At 39.9% G+C, this 17,657-nt stretch overlaps 1 protein-coding gene across 1 annotated transcript in view; it reads left to right on the top strand.

Annotated features, from left to right (window-relative positions):
* Nucleotides 1-17,452, top strand: part of USP26 (ubiquitin specific peptidase 26) — a 52,199-nt gene extending 34,747 nt beyond the window's left edge. Inside the window, exon 4 of the mRNA XM_045472489.1 lies at nt 13,668-17,452. Within this exon, the coding sequence (XP_045328445.1) occupies nt 13,913-16,669 (2,757 nt within the window). The 5' untranslated portion in view covers nt 13,668-13,912 and the 3' untranslated portion in view covers nt 16,670-17,452. The remainder of the gene's footprint in view (nt 1-13,667) is intronic.
* Nucleotides 17,453-17,657: the final 205 nt, after the last annotated feature.

Here is a 17,657-nt window from a genome sequence, read left to right as displayed (position 1 = left end):
TAAGAAACCATATGGTAAAATCAGGAGCTTCTGAGGCTTAAATGAGTGAATGAAGAATAGCTAGAGGCGCAAAATGTTGCATATCCTTTACAAAGCTTTTTAGATCCTCAGCCTGGAGATGGGCTGGAGGAGAAAAGTCCAGAAGCCAAGAGGCTGTAAGAGTAACAAAGAGGAGACAGGTTGGTATCACCTAGATTCTATGTAATAGCTACAAAGAGATGGAAACACCTGGTTTCAAGCATGTGTAAATAGTCTTGGGTGATAGAGGGGGACAAAAGAAAAGCCATTAGTTAGAAAAATAGGGAATATTAGAAGTAATTAAGAGTAGCCATACATTTGATTTTTTTTTGGTGGGGGGAGGTCATCATTTACTTGGCTATTCCAGAAATAGTAGATGGAAACTAGGCAACTGATAATAAGTATATAAGAGCACATTATCTGCTTTATTGCTTTCTTGATTTCTTAATGTAAATTAAGTTGGTTTGCCTGTACTGCCTCAATAAGCCATCATTAATCGCCTTGTGGCTGTAGCCAGAGTTGAAAGTTGGCATCTGAGAAAAGTACACATCTCTCTCTGGTAACAGACCTTCGTTTCGAACTCCCTTTTTGTAATCAGAAAACCACACGCTGAAAATCAGATACTTGGCAGCAGCCCACTCTGGTGCATTAGCAAGGAAATACCTGGTGTTCTTGTGTGTTAGCCTCATTTTTTTTTTTTTTTTTATACCGGAGAAATGCAGCTTTTCCCATAACTCATTTCCCTGGTCCCTTCAGTCTCTGTGCATGTTTTTCACACCTTCAGCCAGGAAGTAAGTAACCATCATAAGCATCTCTAGGTTGAGAAGATAGTGGTTCTCCTTCTAGATATGTGCTTTGTTTTTACATACCCAGAAGACATAAGTGGAAATCTCTTGTGTCTTGGAAAAATACCACACAGGTGATCAGTGGTGAATCTGGGTTTAGGTCTTAGTAAGGAGGATGTGTGTTTCAACAGCATATATTACTGATATTTTAAGAACATTAGGGAATTTGTGTTCTTCAGCAAGTTATTTATCTATATAGGTTTATTTTCCTCATTTGGAAATGAGCTTGGACACATTTTTTTGTGGGACAAATTTTCTGATTCTGTGTGGGAAATATCCCTTCCCCTCAGTGTTTGGAAATTGTTAAAGATGCTACCTCTCAGCACAGATTGAAAAAATACACTGGAAATTGCTGAAAACAACTGTAGTAGAAAACGCCCAATGCAACTCATGGTTTCTTTCAATGAGAAAATTTCAAGTTCTGGAGGAAAGTCTCATGAATGCTGACCTTTGTAAGGAAGCACTGAGCAAATCAATGTATTATTGATTGGTCTGCTGTCACAAATTTATTTTTCTTTCCTTCGTTCGGTCTCGGTACCTTGTGTGGTGAATGACACGTCTAGCAAACACCTGCACAGTTATGCAGCATCTCCTCAGAGAAATAAGCCTAGGTGGTTCCCCAAATTCCAGAGGTGTTTTCCTCATTGAGCTGAAGTAAGTATACTCTAAAGAAAAGAAAGCAACTGCTCTACTGAGGTATTAGCCACTGCACTAGGGTAGGTAGACTCTGTCACGTGTGCTCTCATGTATCTAGTCAAATGCATGGAAAAGTAAAACTCTATAAAAGTACAATTATTAAAATAGGGACATAAACACCAATCAGATTCAGACCCCTTTCAGTGACTTCTAAGTCAGCCCCAAAATAAGAGCTCTTTTAACAATTGCCCTATGCCTGCCAAATCCAACCCATTGTTTCACCCCGTGAATTAATTGCTTGATTTAACATTTGTCAAATGGGCATGTTGAATACCTGCCCCCAGATATCACCAGAACAACTTGTCAAGAAAAAACCAGCTGAGTTTATTGCTCACCACTATAATGGAGAATTTCATGTTCACAGAGTTTAATTATGTTTTAGAAGAAGGGAAAGGCTGGGATATTGAGACTTTGAAGTCTGTCCTGATGGGAGTGGGGGACTTGAGGAGGGTTGGGTATAGGTGGGCATGGCAAAACGGATTTGGATGCAAGAGGTTAAGAAAGTCTTAGGGCATAAACTGTCAGTTGATGTTTTCTATTGAAGAGTTGCTGGAATGAACAGTGAAGCTATTTGCAACTTATATCTTCCTGCACAAGATTCTTTTAAAATAGTACAGTCTTATTGATGAAAATAGTGGAATAGTAGACCCTTGTTAATGTAGACAGTAATCTGTGTGGGGTACATGATTTTGGTTCTCAATGCCTACATACTGGGGGAATGCACGTCTCCTGCGACACTCCAGGTGCTTATATATTTTAAAGTTCACAGAGATAAGAAGCAAGAATTGAGGGAAGAAGGATACTATTAGGTTGAGAGAATGTTGGACAAATTCATGGAGGGCGGTAACATTTGAGCTAAGCACTGATCATCGGTTATAAGTTCAGAGAGGTCTTTCACGCTAAAGGCTACTGCTGCTTGGCTACTCATGGCTTCTTTTCTTCTGTAAGAGTTCATTCAGAGCATGTATAGGTGTGTGTTGGCGAGGATGAGGAGAAAAAGGGACACTCATGCATTGTTGGTGGGAATGCAAACTGGTGCAGCCACTGGAATACAGTATGGAGGTTCCTCAAAAAGTTAAAAACAGAACTCCCTTATGATTCAGCAATTGCACTATTGGGTACTTACCTAAAGAATACAAGAACACTAATTCAAAGGGATACACGCACCCCTAAGTTTATAGCAGAATTATTTACATTATTTACAATAGCCAAATTATGGAAGTAACCCAAGTGTCTATCAGTAATCAATAGATGAATGGATAAAGAAGAGGTGATACATGTATATATAACGGAATACTATTCAGCCATAAAAAAGAATGAAATCTTGTCCTTTGCAGTGATGTGGATAGAGCTACAGAGTCTAATGCTAAGCAAAATAAGTCAGCCAGAGAACGACAAATACCCTATGATTTCACTCATGTGGAATTTAAGAGACAAAACAAATGAGCAAAGAGAAAAAGAGAGACAAACCAAGAAACAGACTCTTAACTGTAGAGAACAAACTGATGGTTACCAGAGGGGAAGGGTCAGGGGGAGGGTTCAATAGGTGATGGGGAAGCAGGGAGTGCACTTGATGAGCACCAGCTGATGTACAGAAGTGTTAAATCACTATATCACACACCCGAAACTAATAAAACACTGAATTAAAATAAAAACTGAAAAAAAAAAAACAGTTCATCCAGTGGAAGTAAAGACTTTCCCATTTTGCCATAGTTCTGTTGGGGAGAAAATGGAAGCATAGTCATAGGATGAGGTTCGGCACCCCATTTTTGAAGGTCCTGGGCTCTCTGAAGCTAGGTGGCGTGATTCCTTGTCTATGCTTTTTTTATAAATATAGCTCAGAGCATGGAGCAAAGCTTCTTAGCTCTCTGCTTTCTTTACTTTGAGGATGGCCTCCATTAGCACCACATATACCTGACTTAAGTATCAGTAGGGAAATGAGGGAAGGGTGATGTGGTTTGTTGAATTCTTAGAGACTGTTCGAGGGTACAAGTCCAGAGCAGCTGCTCATTTTCTTATTTGTGCACTGTGAGCTCCTTTTCCTTCCAAGATGACCAAGCTGATTGCAGAGTCTGTTTTTGTCAGACAGTGGGGTAGGGGCCCCAGAAGCTGGAGCTGTGTGGCTCCAGATGACTGGAAGCACTACTTTTTTTTAATTTTGGACAGCTCTCTATCAGTTTCTCTCTTTCTTTCCCTCTCTTCTCTCTCTCTCTTTCTTTCACACACACACACACACACACACACTTTTTTTTTTAAGGCAACAAGGAGGAAACAATTCTGGTATACAGAATGAGGAAGAACTTAAGTAGGGGGATGAAGGAGAATCACTTTTTTAGGGGTTAGAGGTATGACTTGGGTTTTGGGAATCCACTCTTAAGGATATATCAGAATAAGTTAAAAAAAATAAGGAACGAATTCAGTCCACTTTGTATTTCTCCTGTTGAGGGAACTAATCTTTCAGATAAGACAGATTGTGTTTTGAAGGCATTGTGAGGGATTTTATTCCAGCACTTATGGCATTTAATGCATTTTCAAGTTCATTTTTCCTGCAGAAGTGGCTGTGTCAAATTCCCTCACAGCTCTTTCTAGGCTTTATTGTGTCACATGTATCCTTAAGTGAGCTGAAGATGCTTAGAATCACTGTCCTCCTTACCTTGGAATGGAAAATGCTGTAGCTCCCCCTTGTGTCGTGTGAGGCCAGAAACATCTCTGGTGAAGCCACAGCAGCAGAAGCCTCTTCATTAGTTTTAAAAGTATCTCCTCAAAGCTTTTGGGGGGATGGTAACATTGCTATACAGGAAAGTACCAGGGGATAGAGCTAATCTTTTTGTGATTCTCCCTTATTTCCTACCCTCCTACAGTGTATCCAGGAACTTCTTTCTTGCAGGGTCACATTTTTCTGACAAACACTTCCTTTGGGATAATTTTCCTCATGAGGTTGTAGTGTTGTTGTATTCCACTTAGTACATCAAATCTTGTACCATTTCCTCTCCAAATAGAGGGAGTGGAACTTGATTCCACTGTTGCCCTGTCATGGGGGCCACTTCATCCTGTGTCATGTGCTTTCAGTTTGAGTCAGGCACCGGTTTCTTTGGCCCCCACCACCTCCAGGGGAAACATGCCAAGTTTTCCCAGGTGTCTCACACCCTCATATGTGAGCCTGGACTTTAACATTTTGGTTTCTCAGTAAGAATGCAGCCAAGGGTGTGAGATGCAATCACATGTCTCTGTTGGAAACAACTCCCCAATCTTAGGCCCCACCACAAACTTGACTCGGATGCAAGGATAGGGGGAAATGCCACAGTGCTCCCTATTAATGCATTTCCTTAGTTCAAATCAGCTTTGATGATTATTGAAATTCTTCACATGCATAGCAATTCTTGTATGGTTCTTGGTACCGATTTTGCACCTTTGCCAATATAGCAAGACAAGAAGAAAAGGTTTCGTTTTATAGATTGTTTTTAAACCTTTTTTTAATGTTTATTTTTGAGAGACAGAGAGAGCGAGCGAGTGGGGTAGGGGCAGAGAGCGAGGGAGACCCAGAATCCGAAGCAGGCTCCAGGCTCTGAGCTGTCAGCACAGAGCCCTATGTGGGGCTTGAACCTGTGAAATGCGAGATCATGACCTGAGCCCAAGTTGGATGCTTACCGACTGAGTCACCCAGGTGCCCCTTATAGATTGTTTTTAAAATTATATAAGTAAAAGGTCCTGATTGTTAAAAAGATTTCCACAGTTTTGCAGTTATATCTATAGGACAAAACTTTAATAGAATTGCTTCATTAAAGTGTGTGTGCATTTTATTTTTATCTTAAATTTTTATTTAAATTCCAGTTAACATACAGTGTAATATGAGTTTCAGCTGTACGATATAGTGATTCACCACTTCCATACATCACCTGGTGCTCATCACAACAAGTGCACTCCTTAATGTGTGTATGCATTTTATTTTTTTATTCTTTTTTTCCCCTTTTTTAAAAAGTAATCTCTGTGTCCAGTGTGGGGCTCAGATTCACGACCCTGAGATCAAGAGCCACATACTCCACCAACTGAGCCAACAGGTGCCCCTGTGTGTATGTATTTTAAACGTGATAGATAGATAGATAGATAGTAGTCTTTACCTGTGCAGTGTCCTGTCTGCCTTAACCTGCTCTTCATGTCCAGGTCAACTTGCTGTTCAGGTAACAGTTCCATCTAATTTCATTTCACCCCTTCTTGCACAGTCAGTCCTTAGTTTAAAACTTTGGACACTGTTGTCTTGAGGAAAGTTAGAATTTTGGGGGCCCAATCCTTAAAGGACTCCTACTTGTCCAACTTTATGAGTCCCCTTGGCAAAGGAAAGTTTCACTCCACACAGATTGAGAACAAACTCACTGTTCCCTGCTGCCTGTTAACTTTGTGATCAGGTCACAGAAGCAGCAGCACAAGGTAGCACAGGCTAAGTGATGAGTCTTACAAAGAGTGAATGCTTTGTGAATTCTGAGGTAGGAAAAAATCAGGCCTGGAAATCTTCTGAACGAAGTGAGACTCAGACAGGGTCTTAAAAGGAAGGGTAGAACTGAGACAAAAAGGCAAGACAATTATGAGGGAATTCCAGGCAGAGAGAAAATGCTACAAGCCTCTCAGGTGGCAGAAAACACAAGGACCCTTCGATAACACTGACTCTTCTTATCCTACTTAATACGTTTCCCCTTGTGCTGCCATTTTTTATATATTTGTCTTCCAATGGATCTGAAGTCAAGGATATTTTATTGCTTCATCTTTGGATCTTGGCCATAGGACTAGGTATCAACAAATATTTTGGCTAATAAGTGAATAATCAAGTGAATGCAGTACTTCGCAGAAAGGATACAAAATACTAGGAGGGTTGCAGTAGGAGAAAAGGAATTAATTTCCAGAAAGCCTCATTTATCATAATTTCAATGTAACAAGCATGCACTTTCTCATGAGAGACCACACTTTCTTAATGAAATCATATTTAACTTATGGAAAATAATCTGCATTCTGTTTTCCTAATCAACTATGTCTTATTAATAGCACTGACATAATCATTCTAAAAGAATGGAAAACAAACAAAAAAAATATGCTCTGCCAGAGCTGTCTCTCAGAAAAGGTTCAAAGCCTAAATAGTTCATGGGAACAATTTGCTAGTCTGGAGAATTCTTCCCATTTTGGTCAGGGCCTCCTATGGAGAGATTTATGTGCAGTATATGTCAAGAGGCAAAATAATGGCATTTCTCTGCTTTACAATGACTCGGACATTTGCTGAGTGCAGAAATGCACCTTTAAACGATTGAAAGAAGCAGAGTCTGCCCTGATCCAATCATTTTGAAAAGCCATGCGCACTGAAGCTGGGACCAAACATAACGACAGGATTTAATTGCTAATTCTCTAGAGGCAACACGCCTCTTGATGTGTTGACCTTTAACCCAGACTTGGGAGGGTAAAAAAGAGAGGGGATGGGTGCCCTTCTCCCTACCCTCTCCCCAGTCTGATTGTGCATGCCTCTAACCCTGTCCACATACCCCTAACACGCAGCTCCCCCCACTTACCCATCAGTTACTTCCCACTTTGGGGCCAGGTTAGGAATAAACAGAACAGAAAGGAAGGCAGGAGCAGAATAGAAGAAGGAAGTCTACAAGCAGTTGACAGCTGCTTAGAAGCAGGGGGCAGGATTACAGCTACTGAAATGAGAGCTGAACTCCTGGCCCCCTAATGCTTTTGCCCCACCCTGCAATATTTCATAATATTAGGCCTTTCTATTTTTCTGTTTTCTGTCTCTATTTACGCTCTCTGGGCCTTATTTGTAATTACTCCCTTCTCTACACCTTTGGCTCCCTTACTTCTTTTACGTGGTTATTTATGAATGGCAGAATCGCAAGGAAAGTTAAATACAAGGTTCTGCCTATTACACATCTGCACCATGGCAGCTGGGCTGCTAAATATAGCTGGAGAAAACCACAAATCTGCTGATCGGTCTCAGTGTAAATTTGTGACCACTAGCCGTAAGTTGGCCCTTTGTGCTGCTTTTGCAAGGGTTCTGGTCCATTCGCTCTCCTGCTCTTTTACAAAACTTGCACACCTTCTTTCTCTTCAAATCTCTTAACTGTTCTCCAACCACACTGGTCTGCATTCTGTTTCTAACATGCCAAGGACACTCCCACGTGAGGGCCTTTTAACTTACTCTTCCTCCTGCCTGGAGCATCCTGCATCTATCTGTCTGCTCGCTCAATTCCTTCAAGACCCTGCTACATAATGTCATGGTCTTTAGTCAGGCCTTCCCAGGCCACTCTATAGAAGGCAGTAAGCACATCCCTATCACCACTGGCACACCCTGGTCCCCCTAACTTTATGTTTTCTTTACCAGTTACAACCATCTGCTAGAGTATGTATTTCTGGTGTGCACATTTTCTGTCTTCCTGCTAGAGGAAGTCTTTTATGAGACCATGGGTATTTTCCTCCTTTTCATTCTTCCATACCTAGAGCTTAACATAGTGCTTGCTAGTATGCCATACATATTTAAGGATTGAATGGATGGATGAATGCCAGTTGGGTTTTGAGAATCCCCTCTTCCCATTTGCCAAAACCAACATATTCACCTACTTCCCATACAGTATTTTTTGTATGGTGACAGTAGTTTCCAAGCCCAGATTTGATGCACATCATTCTTGGGAAATCCAATGTGATGATTAAGTATATCCTACTTAGAATCATAGTCTCATAGAATGGAGTCCTCAAAGGAATCTTAGATGATCACTTTCCAGTTAGTTGAATGGGCCCTGATAGTGGAATTGGCTTATCCAAGGTCACTAAGCTATGTTGAGTTTAAAATAAATGTGAGTTGAAGTTGTTTGGCTTTTTAGAGCTCTTGATTGGGATTATCAGAGATACCCAGAAATTATTGGAAACCTCCATGGTAATTATCTGGCCCTGTCTTTTCTATTTACTGCATACAGAGACTAGCACACTGCCTCATGGGTCCTTCATTTCTTTCCAGTGAGGCTTGCTAGGGTAACTGAGCAGGATTTCTCACCATGTGCTAGGTATGTCTTTGTTCTTTCACTCCACATGTTTTCACATGTAAGAAGTTGTGAAATGCAGTGCCATTTAAAACTTACCACCTGTGCCAAACCACCGTCTGCACCTTGACCTCCACCTATTCAGTGAAATAAACACATACTTGAGTTTATATAGATGATCACAAGTATAATAAGATGTCAGTGGAAAAGATCTGACAATAGAGATGTAACTTTCTTGCAGTCATGAGCCCAAAGGGCCTTCTAGGGTTTATTCTTCTGCCTCCAGGTTGTAATACCTCCAAATTTTCTCCGTTTGTAATGAATGCCTTGGGAATGAGAAATGCGTATTCATATTTGAAGGGTGCGTTCTCATTGGCTTTCAAGTTTTTCTTGCTCTTGAAATAATGAAAGTATGAATGGTAGGAAATACAAATACATGATATAGAGAATAAATACTCCAAAAGCCTCACAAGTCCTCATAAAGTTATCTTAATACAAAATTATTAACTGGGCTTCTGGGTTCCTTGGAATTGCAGGCATTTTTCCCAAGGGCCAATTTCTTTGAGGCGGGGCTTGGGAAATCTCACTCCAGAAGATCCTCTCTTTTACAAAACAATGCTCCCACCCTGACTTTGTGTCAAGCTCTAGAAAATGGCAGTGGAAGGATATTTTCCCAGATCCTTTTCCCCATTGGAAGCAAGGCCCTTTTCAACTGTGATGTTTACACAATGATGACATTTACAGTCCATATTGCTTAGGTACAGTGAATACTCACATCCTTTGTGTCCCTGAGAGCACTGGCCACAATACACAGCACTGGGAACACACTCAGTAAATCACAATCTGCAGTGTAGAGCAGATGCTCAGCAAATACTCAGTGACCAAGAAGATCAATGTAAAGTGAATGTGAATTAACAAGGAAGCACACGTTTGTACCAGGAGTTTTTTAACCTTATGGTCAACTTCTTGACACCATAGGTCATGCCTCCAAATCTGACCAGAACAGTGCAGCTTTATGAGTTTTCTATCTGTGCTTTGAGATCAGCTAGTCTGGTGTGTTGTGCTAGTAGGTGACCAAACAAGTTGAATGGACTGAGTTTGTGGATAAAACAAGAGAAAAACACTTCGGCTTCATAACTTTTGAATGGTGTTGGAGTATCAGTACTGCTGAAGCCTAGTTTAGTCCACATAGAATAGTCACATAGTGCTCTTCAGTAGAGTCTTAGAAAATGGATACATTTTAGTGAAAATCTTCTAAAAATAAGCAATCAAAGAAGCCCTAAAAGCCTTTGACTGACAAGGCAGAATCAAGAAAAGGATTGAAACTTAAGATGTGCTAGCCAGGAAAATGAGTGGTGGTTAGACTCTTTAGCTGCATGTCAGCAAGATGGCTCCTAATCTTTACTTTCCATGCTCAGGGGGCTCAACGAAGTCTCCTTTAGTCTCCTGGAATGAAACATAAGCACATTGTACTAGGAAGAAGGAATGATGCAGGGACACATCAGTTTGGAAATACATGTCTCTTGCCATTAGGGTTTTATATTATTTCAGCTACCCTTAGAACAGACAACAGTTTTTGATAAATACAGATCAGCTGGGATTGCAAAACTTTTGAATGCAGCCTGGAAGTCATTCTGGGATTGTAGGTTCTCTCAAGTGGTTGAACTAGGAACAATGAAAACTTTGTCTTTCTTTTTCTTTCCTTTCTTTCTTTCTTTCTTTCTTTCTTTCTTTCTTTCTTTGGAGAGGAGATAGTTTAAACTCTTACTTAGCATCTACAGTAGGATAGTGAACTATAAATAATCCAGACAACTTGAGTTTGCTGCTGTGCTTGAATGTTTTTATGGTCCCATTTCCACTGTGATAAATACGATCATTCTCTCACTTGGATGCGTATGCACTTTTGTGTATGGATAGGTGCAATCTCCACTGAACAGAGGTTGATAGATAAAGAATTGATAAAACAAGAATCTCACTAACTTATGCTCCACCAATTTTGAGTTTTTGATAATTTGGATAGGGACCAAGCAAAAGTTTCCTTCAGTATTATCCATAACGACAGTGTTTACTGAGCAAGTAAATAACATCTATAAGATTCAGGAAGAGTATTTAACTATGTAGGAGAAAACATAGCTTCCCATTAATTTTGGACACATGCTTTCTGATGCAAATATCTGTAGTGCTAAGTGATAACCTAACCTATTCATTAATTTGGATTGGTCTCCTATAGAGTTACTCAGAAATTTTTAATTTTGAGTGATTAAGTACATCTGATCCTTCCTCACTGGTTTCGAGTTACAGGGACCTAGCTCAAATTATGTGGACCCCGTGGTCAAAGCTAGCTATAGGAACCTCTCTAGCCTACATACAATGGGCAGGAAATTTTTAGACTTAACTTTTGTCAGTGAGCCCAATACTGTAGAGTGTTGATTGTGGTGTTAGTCGAATGCTAGTTACTAATAGAACTTCTTTGGAGTCACTAGTGTGTATTGTGGAGGGCTAAGTGTGGAAGAAGCAGGTGGGGGTGGGAGGAAAAGCACACTGATCCCTGATACCTCATAACCTAAGGTCTCGACTTGGCCTAAAGGAAAATATTTGTCAGGAGAATCACTAAACCTTGTATTTTTTTTTTAGCATATTTTATGCTGTGGTCAATACCAGTGGGCATATACCGATTAGGAGGATCCATTCAGTTTTAGAGAGCAGTGTTCATTACCAACAGATGATGTCTTGGTTGTTAGCAGCACTATATCTGAAGTCCATTTTAATGCCATCTTAGAACATTTAGGGTTTGGGGGAATGGTTTCTTCACTTAGTACTCAAGAATTTGTCCTTGCCTTGAACACAAGCTCATAAGCTTAGTGAATGTTTACATAGGATGTTCGAGACATTTTTGGAAAGCTGGGACATTTGGCTGTATTTTTTGACCGTTTGTAGTTGATACAGGATGACCAGCAGAATTATCCATATTGGGGCTTTTTTAATTGACATTTTCCTGTCTTATTTTAGAGCACTTGGTGATAGGTTAAGTTTTCAGTTCTACTGTAACTTCTTCCATGGAGGTTGTGGAGATCTTTGTGCACCGTCCTGGTGTTGTTCCTCACAACCCAATGGGAATGTCTCTTTCCTTACATCAGTGATTTGCTGTCCGACTGTCGCCTTTTACTTACTTTCTGCTAGGGTGATGTTAGGGACCCTGCAGAGTACTGAGCAGAATCTCCAGGGATATTTGGCTTGTTGCAAAGCAGACAGTATGTGCTTAGAAGTGTTAATATGTAAAGAATTGGGGTTATAGATTTATAACTTTGTGAAACTAATTAAAAGGAGCTAAGATGTTTTCATGAGTGATGTGTTTGCAAAACCTCAGAACTTGTTTGGGGAGTTCTTGGACTGAAGTTCAAAATGGATGGCTGTGAAGTTCTCAAGCCAAAAATGACCTGAGTCAGGTAAACTTGGTACACCTAATTTGTTGAAATACCTATCTCATTTGTGGTTTAGTAGGCAAGGCACCTGGGGAGTAGAGAAATGAGATTATTTCAAAAATTAAACCAATTTAGCTTGTGTGAGATGCATGGCAGGCATTTCATGTCAGTTGCAAGAGGTGATTAATTGGAGGAGAGTGTGGAAGCAATTCTAGCCAATCAGAAGGACAGTGTTAGACTGTGATTATAAAAATGGTTACTTTACAGTCTTAATTTCCATGTAGTCTGGAACACAAACAGATCTCACAATCACTTGTCCAGGTCCTATATTTAACCCTGGATGAAAATGCCTTGTATCTGTCCATGGATGGCTTAGATAAGTCCTAAAGGTGTCCAGATAGTATTTTGTGGAAAAGAGCATATAAGACTGAAAGCCTACTAGAAGTTGTTGCATGTGATTTTTCCATTGCCTGTATTGGCGACCCAGTTATACTGCAAGGTCTCATGACAGTTCTCCTCAGCACAGCTGACCTAGAGAATCTACTCATGATTCCACTTTAGACAGGGAATATGAACATAATTACAGGTATGAGGAAAACAGGACTAATGACCCAGAAGATGGTGTTGTTTAGTGCATAATTCACCCATGTTGAGCATTACCACTTTTTCTCTAGGCCGTATGACGACGCATTAAGAAATAGAAGTAAAAAATGTTAATTGGGACTTAGTAAGAAGTTTATGTGTGTTAATAACAGACCCTTAATGCTGACTTGGTTTTACCCTTGGTATAATGGCCAAAAGGGCACCAGACTATTGGTTTCTTAACTTTTTTAGCCTGGGGCATTCTTCACTCTGTATGGATTATACCAACCTTGAAACTTTAGGCATACCTCCAAAATAACAGTGAAACCAACACTGGAGCCAATGGGAAACTTTCCATTCATCATATCCTGTTTCTTGTAAATTGTTTATACTACCTGCATTTGTTTGTTCAATAGTAAAGCATAGTAAACACAGTCTTGAACTTGGTCTCAGTCATTGTTTTAACCACCTTTCAAAATTGTAATGAGTTTTTTATGTTCTTGTTCAGCATGGCTTTGAATTTTCAATTACCCCACACTTACCAGAAGAATCAGGATTGCTTAGAGTATACCAGGTCATCTTGGCTTGTTGGGGCTGGAGATATTTGCTTTAAGCAGTGATAGGTTAGACCCTCCCACATGGGATATAATGTGTGGACTTCACATTATGCCATGTGAAAGAAAGGAGCATAACTGGATTTGGAAAGAGGTAGATTGACTTACATTTAGTGGCCTGTGTGTGAAGTCCTCTAGATTTCTGGACATTAAGAGCTATTCATCTATTATTGGTTTGAGGGCCGCCTAGTGCCTCCACTCTCTTATTCACTTATTATGGTTGCCCTGTGGGGTCATTCTATGACAGGAGGATTAGCACATTATATGCATACACTTGAGACACTGTTCATTATGCTCTTCAGCTATTTACTGAAAGTCTTCCAAGTGTTTAATGATTTCAGTTTAAGTGGGGAAATTAATCAGAATGGAATCTAGTATTGTAGTGTAAAGATTTAGTGTATGGGAGTAGAATTTGAGTTCTTTCCAAGCATTTTCTCTGATAGCTTAAATGATTTTTCTTGATTTTTTTTCCAGTAACTGCCTTGCTGTGGAAATCAAGATTCTTCCCTCATGGTAACCATGGACAGCTCTTAAAGGGTATTGGTTTTATTACTAAATAGCTGGACATTCAGAACCTGAAGAGGCTCTAGTATAAAACCAACACTAGAAATAAGGCCATCCTTATAGAGAACTAAAGAATCATTGCTTTGGTGTTGTCTTCAGAAGTGAGCTTGCAAAACAAATTGGAACTTCAAGATTGTCAATAATTAAAGATAAGTATGGCTACTCTAATGGCACACGGTTTTGTCCATATATGGAGCAAGAATACAGGGATGTCTAAGCCCAAAGAAGCATACATTGGAAAAGTGGAAAGAAAGAAGAATAGTAGACTGCTGGTCTATTTCAGCACTGGAGAATCTACAACTTTTCAACTAACTAATAATGTTAAAAATGTGGTACTTAGATCCTATGGAAGAAAACAAAATCACCTGCATTTAACTTTCCAAAATAATAGCTTCTTGTTTATTGAAGGATTATCTTCTGCAGATGCTGAAGAGTTGAAGATGTTCTTGGATGGATTCCATCAAAATAATCAACCATCCATGAAACCTGTTAAGGATGGAGGGATCTCTGCCAGCACAACAACACAGAAGGAAATCAACAAAAGTTCATCTCACGAAATATGTAATAAGTCAAGTAGTGGATCTTTCGAGACAGGAGAAGGACATGGAACAGCTGACCTTCAGCAGAAGCCTTTGTGTGCATCAAAGTCATCAACACTTACTTGCAATGATTTACCAGAAAATGGACAGGAGAAGAGAAAAGGAATGTTATCATCTGATTCAGGGATGGGCGGGAAATTCCTGCAAAAGAATAGCTCTGTAAGAGATAAGAAATCCGAGACAAATCCCTTGAGGTATGTAAGCCACAATAGGAAGAAAAAATTGAGGTTAAAAAATAAGAAATTAGCATTTGAACACTTACTCAAGACCGATTCTGCTGGAAACCCTTACCTTCAGGGTGTTAGTGTTCTTCAGGTGCTTTGTGAGAAACTATATTTGGCATTTGTGTTGGAAGCAAAGTATAGTGCAGATAAGCCAGAGTGGGACAGACTCAAGATGACCCTTGACTTGTACCCAGAGAAACTATTGCAGGGCCTCCCCAATTTGGGAAACACCTGTTACATGAACGCAGTTTTACAGTCCTTATTTTCGATTCCGTCATTTGCTGATGATTTATTCAGTAAGGATTCCCCATGGGGTAAAATTCCCCTTGATGCTCTTAGCGTATGTTTAGCACAGCTGTTTGTTTTGAAAGATATTTATAACATAAAAATCAAGGAGAGGTTACTTATGAACCTTAAAAGCACCGTATCATCAGTTGCAGAGATTTTCTCTGACAACGTACAAAACGATGCTCATGAGTTTTTAGGTCACTGTTTAGATCAGATGAAAGAGAGCATGGGGAAATTAAACACCATATGGAAGGCTAAAATTGAATCTGAAGAGGAGAATCCAGCTCAACAGATCTTTCCTGGAAGTGCTGCCACTGAAGTGCTCATTTGTCCCGTCATCAGTAATTTTGAGTTTGAGTTGCTGCGCTCTATTACTTGTCAAGCCTGTGGTCATGTTGTTCTCAAGACCGAAGTGAATAATTATCTCTCCATCAACCTTCCACAAGGAACGAAATCACTTCCTTTGTCTATTCAGTCTGCTTTTGATCTCTTCTTTGGAGCGGAAGAGCTTGAATATAAATGTGGGAACTGTAAGCATAAGAGTTCTGTTGCAGTGCACAAATTTAGTAGGCTACCCAGGGTTCTTATTGTTCATCTGAAACGTTATACCTTTGATGAGTTTTGGTCGCTAAAGAAGGATGACCAGGAAGTTGTTATTTCCACACATTTAGATATATCATCTCATTGCAATGAAACTACCAAGCCACCTCCTCCTGTGAGCAAGAATGTGCTTACTAGGGATTTCCAAATCCTAAAAGTCTTTCACAGCATAAAATTTGGAAACTTCTTTCTATCAACACCTTCAACGAAGCCAACCTTGGCATCCAATGATTCTCAGATTCCACACACTGAACCAGACAAAGAGTCTGAACCACAAAAATGCCAGATTCTTTGTGAAGGATCAAATGGAGAACAGAAAGAAGACCTGGGAAAATGTCCTAAACCGAATATAACTGAGTCTGAATTAGTAAACTTAGGAAATGGAGCAGTCATTGAAAAAGAGCTGTTAGCTGCTGGCTTAATGATGGATCTTGAAGCAACGTCCCTTTCTCAGATCCAGAAAGATGAAGGTAAACCCACCAGTGGTCCAGACAGGTGTCTTGCCGAAGTTTATCTTCAAGAAATGTTTGAAAATCTAAAACAAAAGAAATATGAGACAACTAATACGCTTGTAGATTTCAAGAGTGGCACTGAGACTATTGAAGATACTTATAAACGTGAAAAAAACGGAATTCCAAAAGAATTCCAAAAACCGACTAAACAGACCCAGCAGGATGAATGGATGAAAATCTATGAACAAGCCCTGCAGCAGGCACTGCTTGGAACCCTCTTGAAGACACATAGCCGCTGGTATGCAAAGAACCTCAGAAAACCTGCAGAATTACGTCTCCGGGAGGCCAAAGCAAATTCCCTAGGGGCACCGGGTTCCAATAAAAACCCTGGAAACAAAGAATGTTTAAATAAGGAGAAGTCAGAAACTGAAGCCACAAAACCAAAAAGAAGTGGTAAGATGAGTGATCTCGATTCCTATCGGCTCATTGGTGTTGTCAGCCATCTTGGGAAGACCCCAAATTCAGGCCATTATATCAGCGATGCCTATGACTTTGAGAGGCAAGTGTGGTTCAATTACAATGATCTACAGGTATTGAGTATCGAAGAAGATCTCATGCAGGAGGCTAGGCTTTGCACCGGGTACATCTTCTTTTACATGCACAATGATATTTTTGAAGAGCTGTTGAAAAGGGAAGAGAACTTCCAGTCTCGTAACACAAAGGCAGGGAAGACCCCTCAGGAGAAGTAAGCGGAACAGGCTCCTGGTTGCACACATCTGCTTGACTACCTCATTGGTTACCACTTCCTCTATGAAAGGAAAACTCCACTCTAGCCAAAGATGAAGAGGCAGATGGCATCCAGGGTCAGAATTTAAGCAGAAACACTTGGGGAAAATCTCTATTCTAGCCCTAATACAGATAGGTCAATCCCACAGTTCAGCTAATAAGTATTCCTTTCTATTAGACTAGAATTGTGTTCTCCATATTCTGGTGCAGTGGATTTTAAGTGCAGTCTTTAAATCAGCAGCATCAGGATCATGGAGAAACTTCTGAGAAATGCAAATTCTTGGGTCCCACCACATAAATGCTAATTCAGCAACTCTGATGGGGGGTGTCAGGGTTGTTGGGGCTAGGGAACAGCAATTTGATGGAGATTCCATCAGATGCTTGAGAAATTTAGAGAACTATTGTTCTCTACCACCACATAACTGCTAGTTCAGCAACTCTGATGGGGGGGTGTCAGGGTTGTTGGGTGTAGGGAACAGCAATTTGATGGAGATTCCATCAGATGCTTGAGAAATTTAGAGAACTACAGTAGTGTGTTAGGTATCTTGGTGGATTTTGCTGTTGTATATTTAGTTACATTTCTAAAGGAGTTTGATTACAGTTTTTGTTTCTTATATTCACATATGCCTTTCCTTCAGAAACTTATTAAAAACAAAAAACACACACAGAGAAATCACTCTTCTGCTGATCATACTTAGTGATTTGACTTAAAAAAAAAGTTTCTGGAGTCCTGACCAAAAACAAAACAAAACAAACACACACACACACACAAAAAAAAACACACAAAAAAAACACAAAACAAAAACAAAACAAAAACAATTGCTGAGGTTTTGGCAATAAAAAAAAATAGTTGCTATGGTCCTGTCAATAAATAGTAAATGAATCTGGTAATTTATGAATCATCTTGGGCATATGCAAATGAGACTATAACACCAGGTCAAGTCTCCAAAT

Source organism: Leopardus geoffroyi, chromosome X, assembly GCF_018350155.1.
Source record: "Leopardus geoffroyi isolate Oge1 chromosome X, O.geoffroyi_Oge1_pat1.0, whole genome shotgun sequence".
Classification (NCBI taxonomy): Eukaryota; Metazoa; Chordata; class Mammalia; order Carnivora; family Felidae; genus Leopardus; species Leopardus geoffroyi.
The sequence above is the reverse complement of the archived record's forward strand: the minus strand, read 5'-3'. Positions and strand labels throughout refer to the sequence as shown.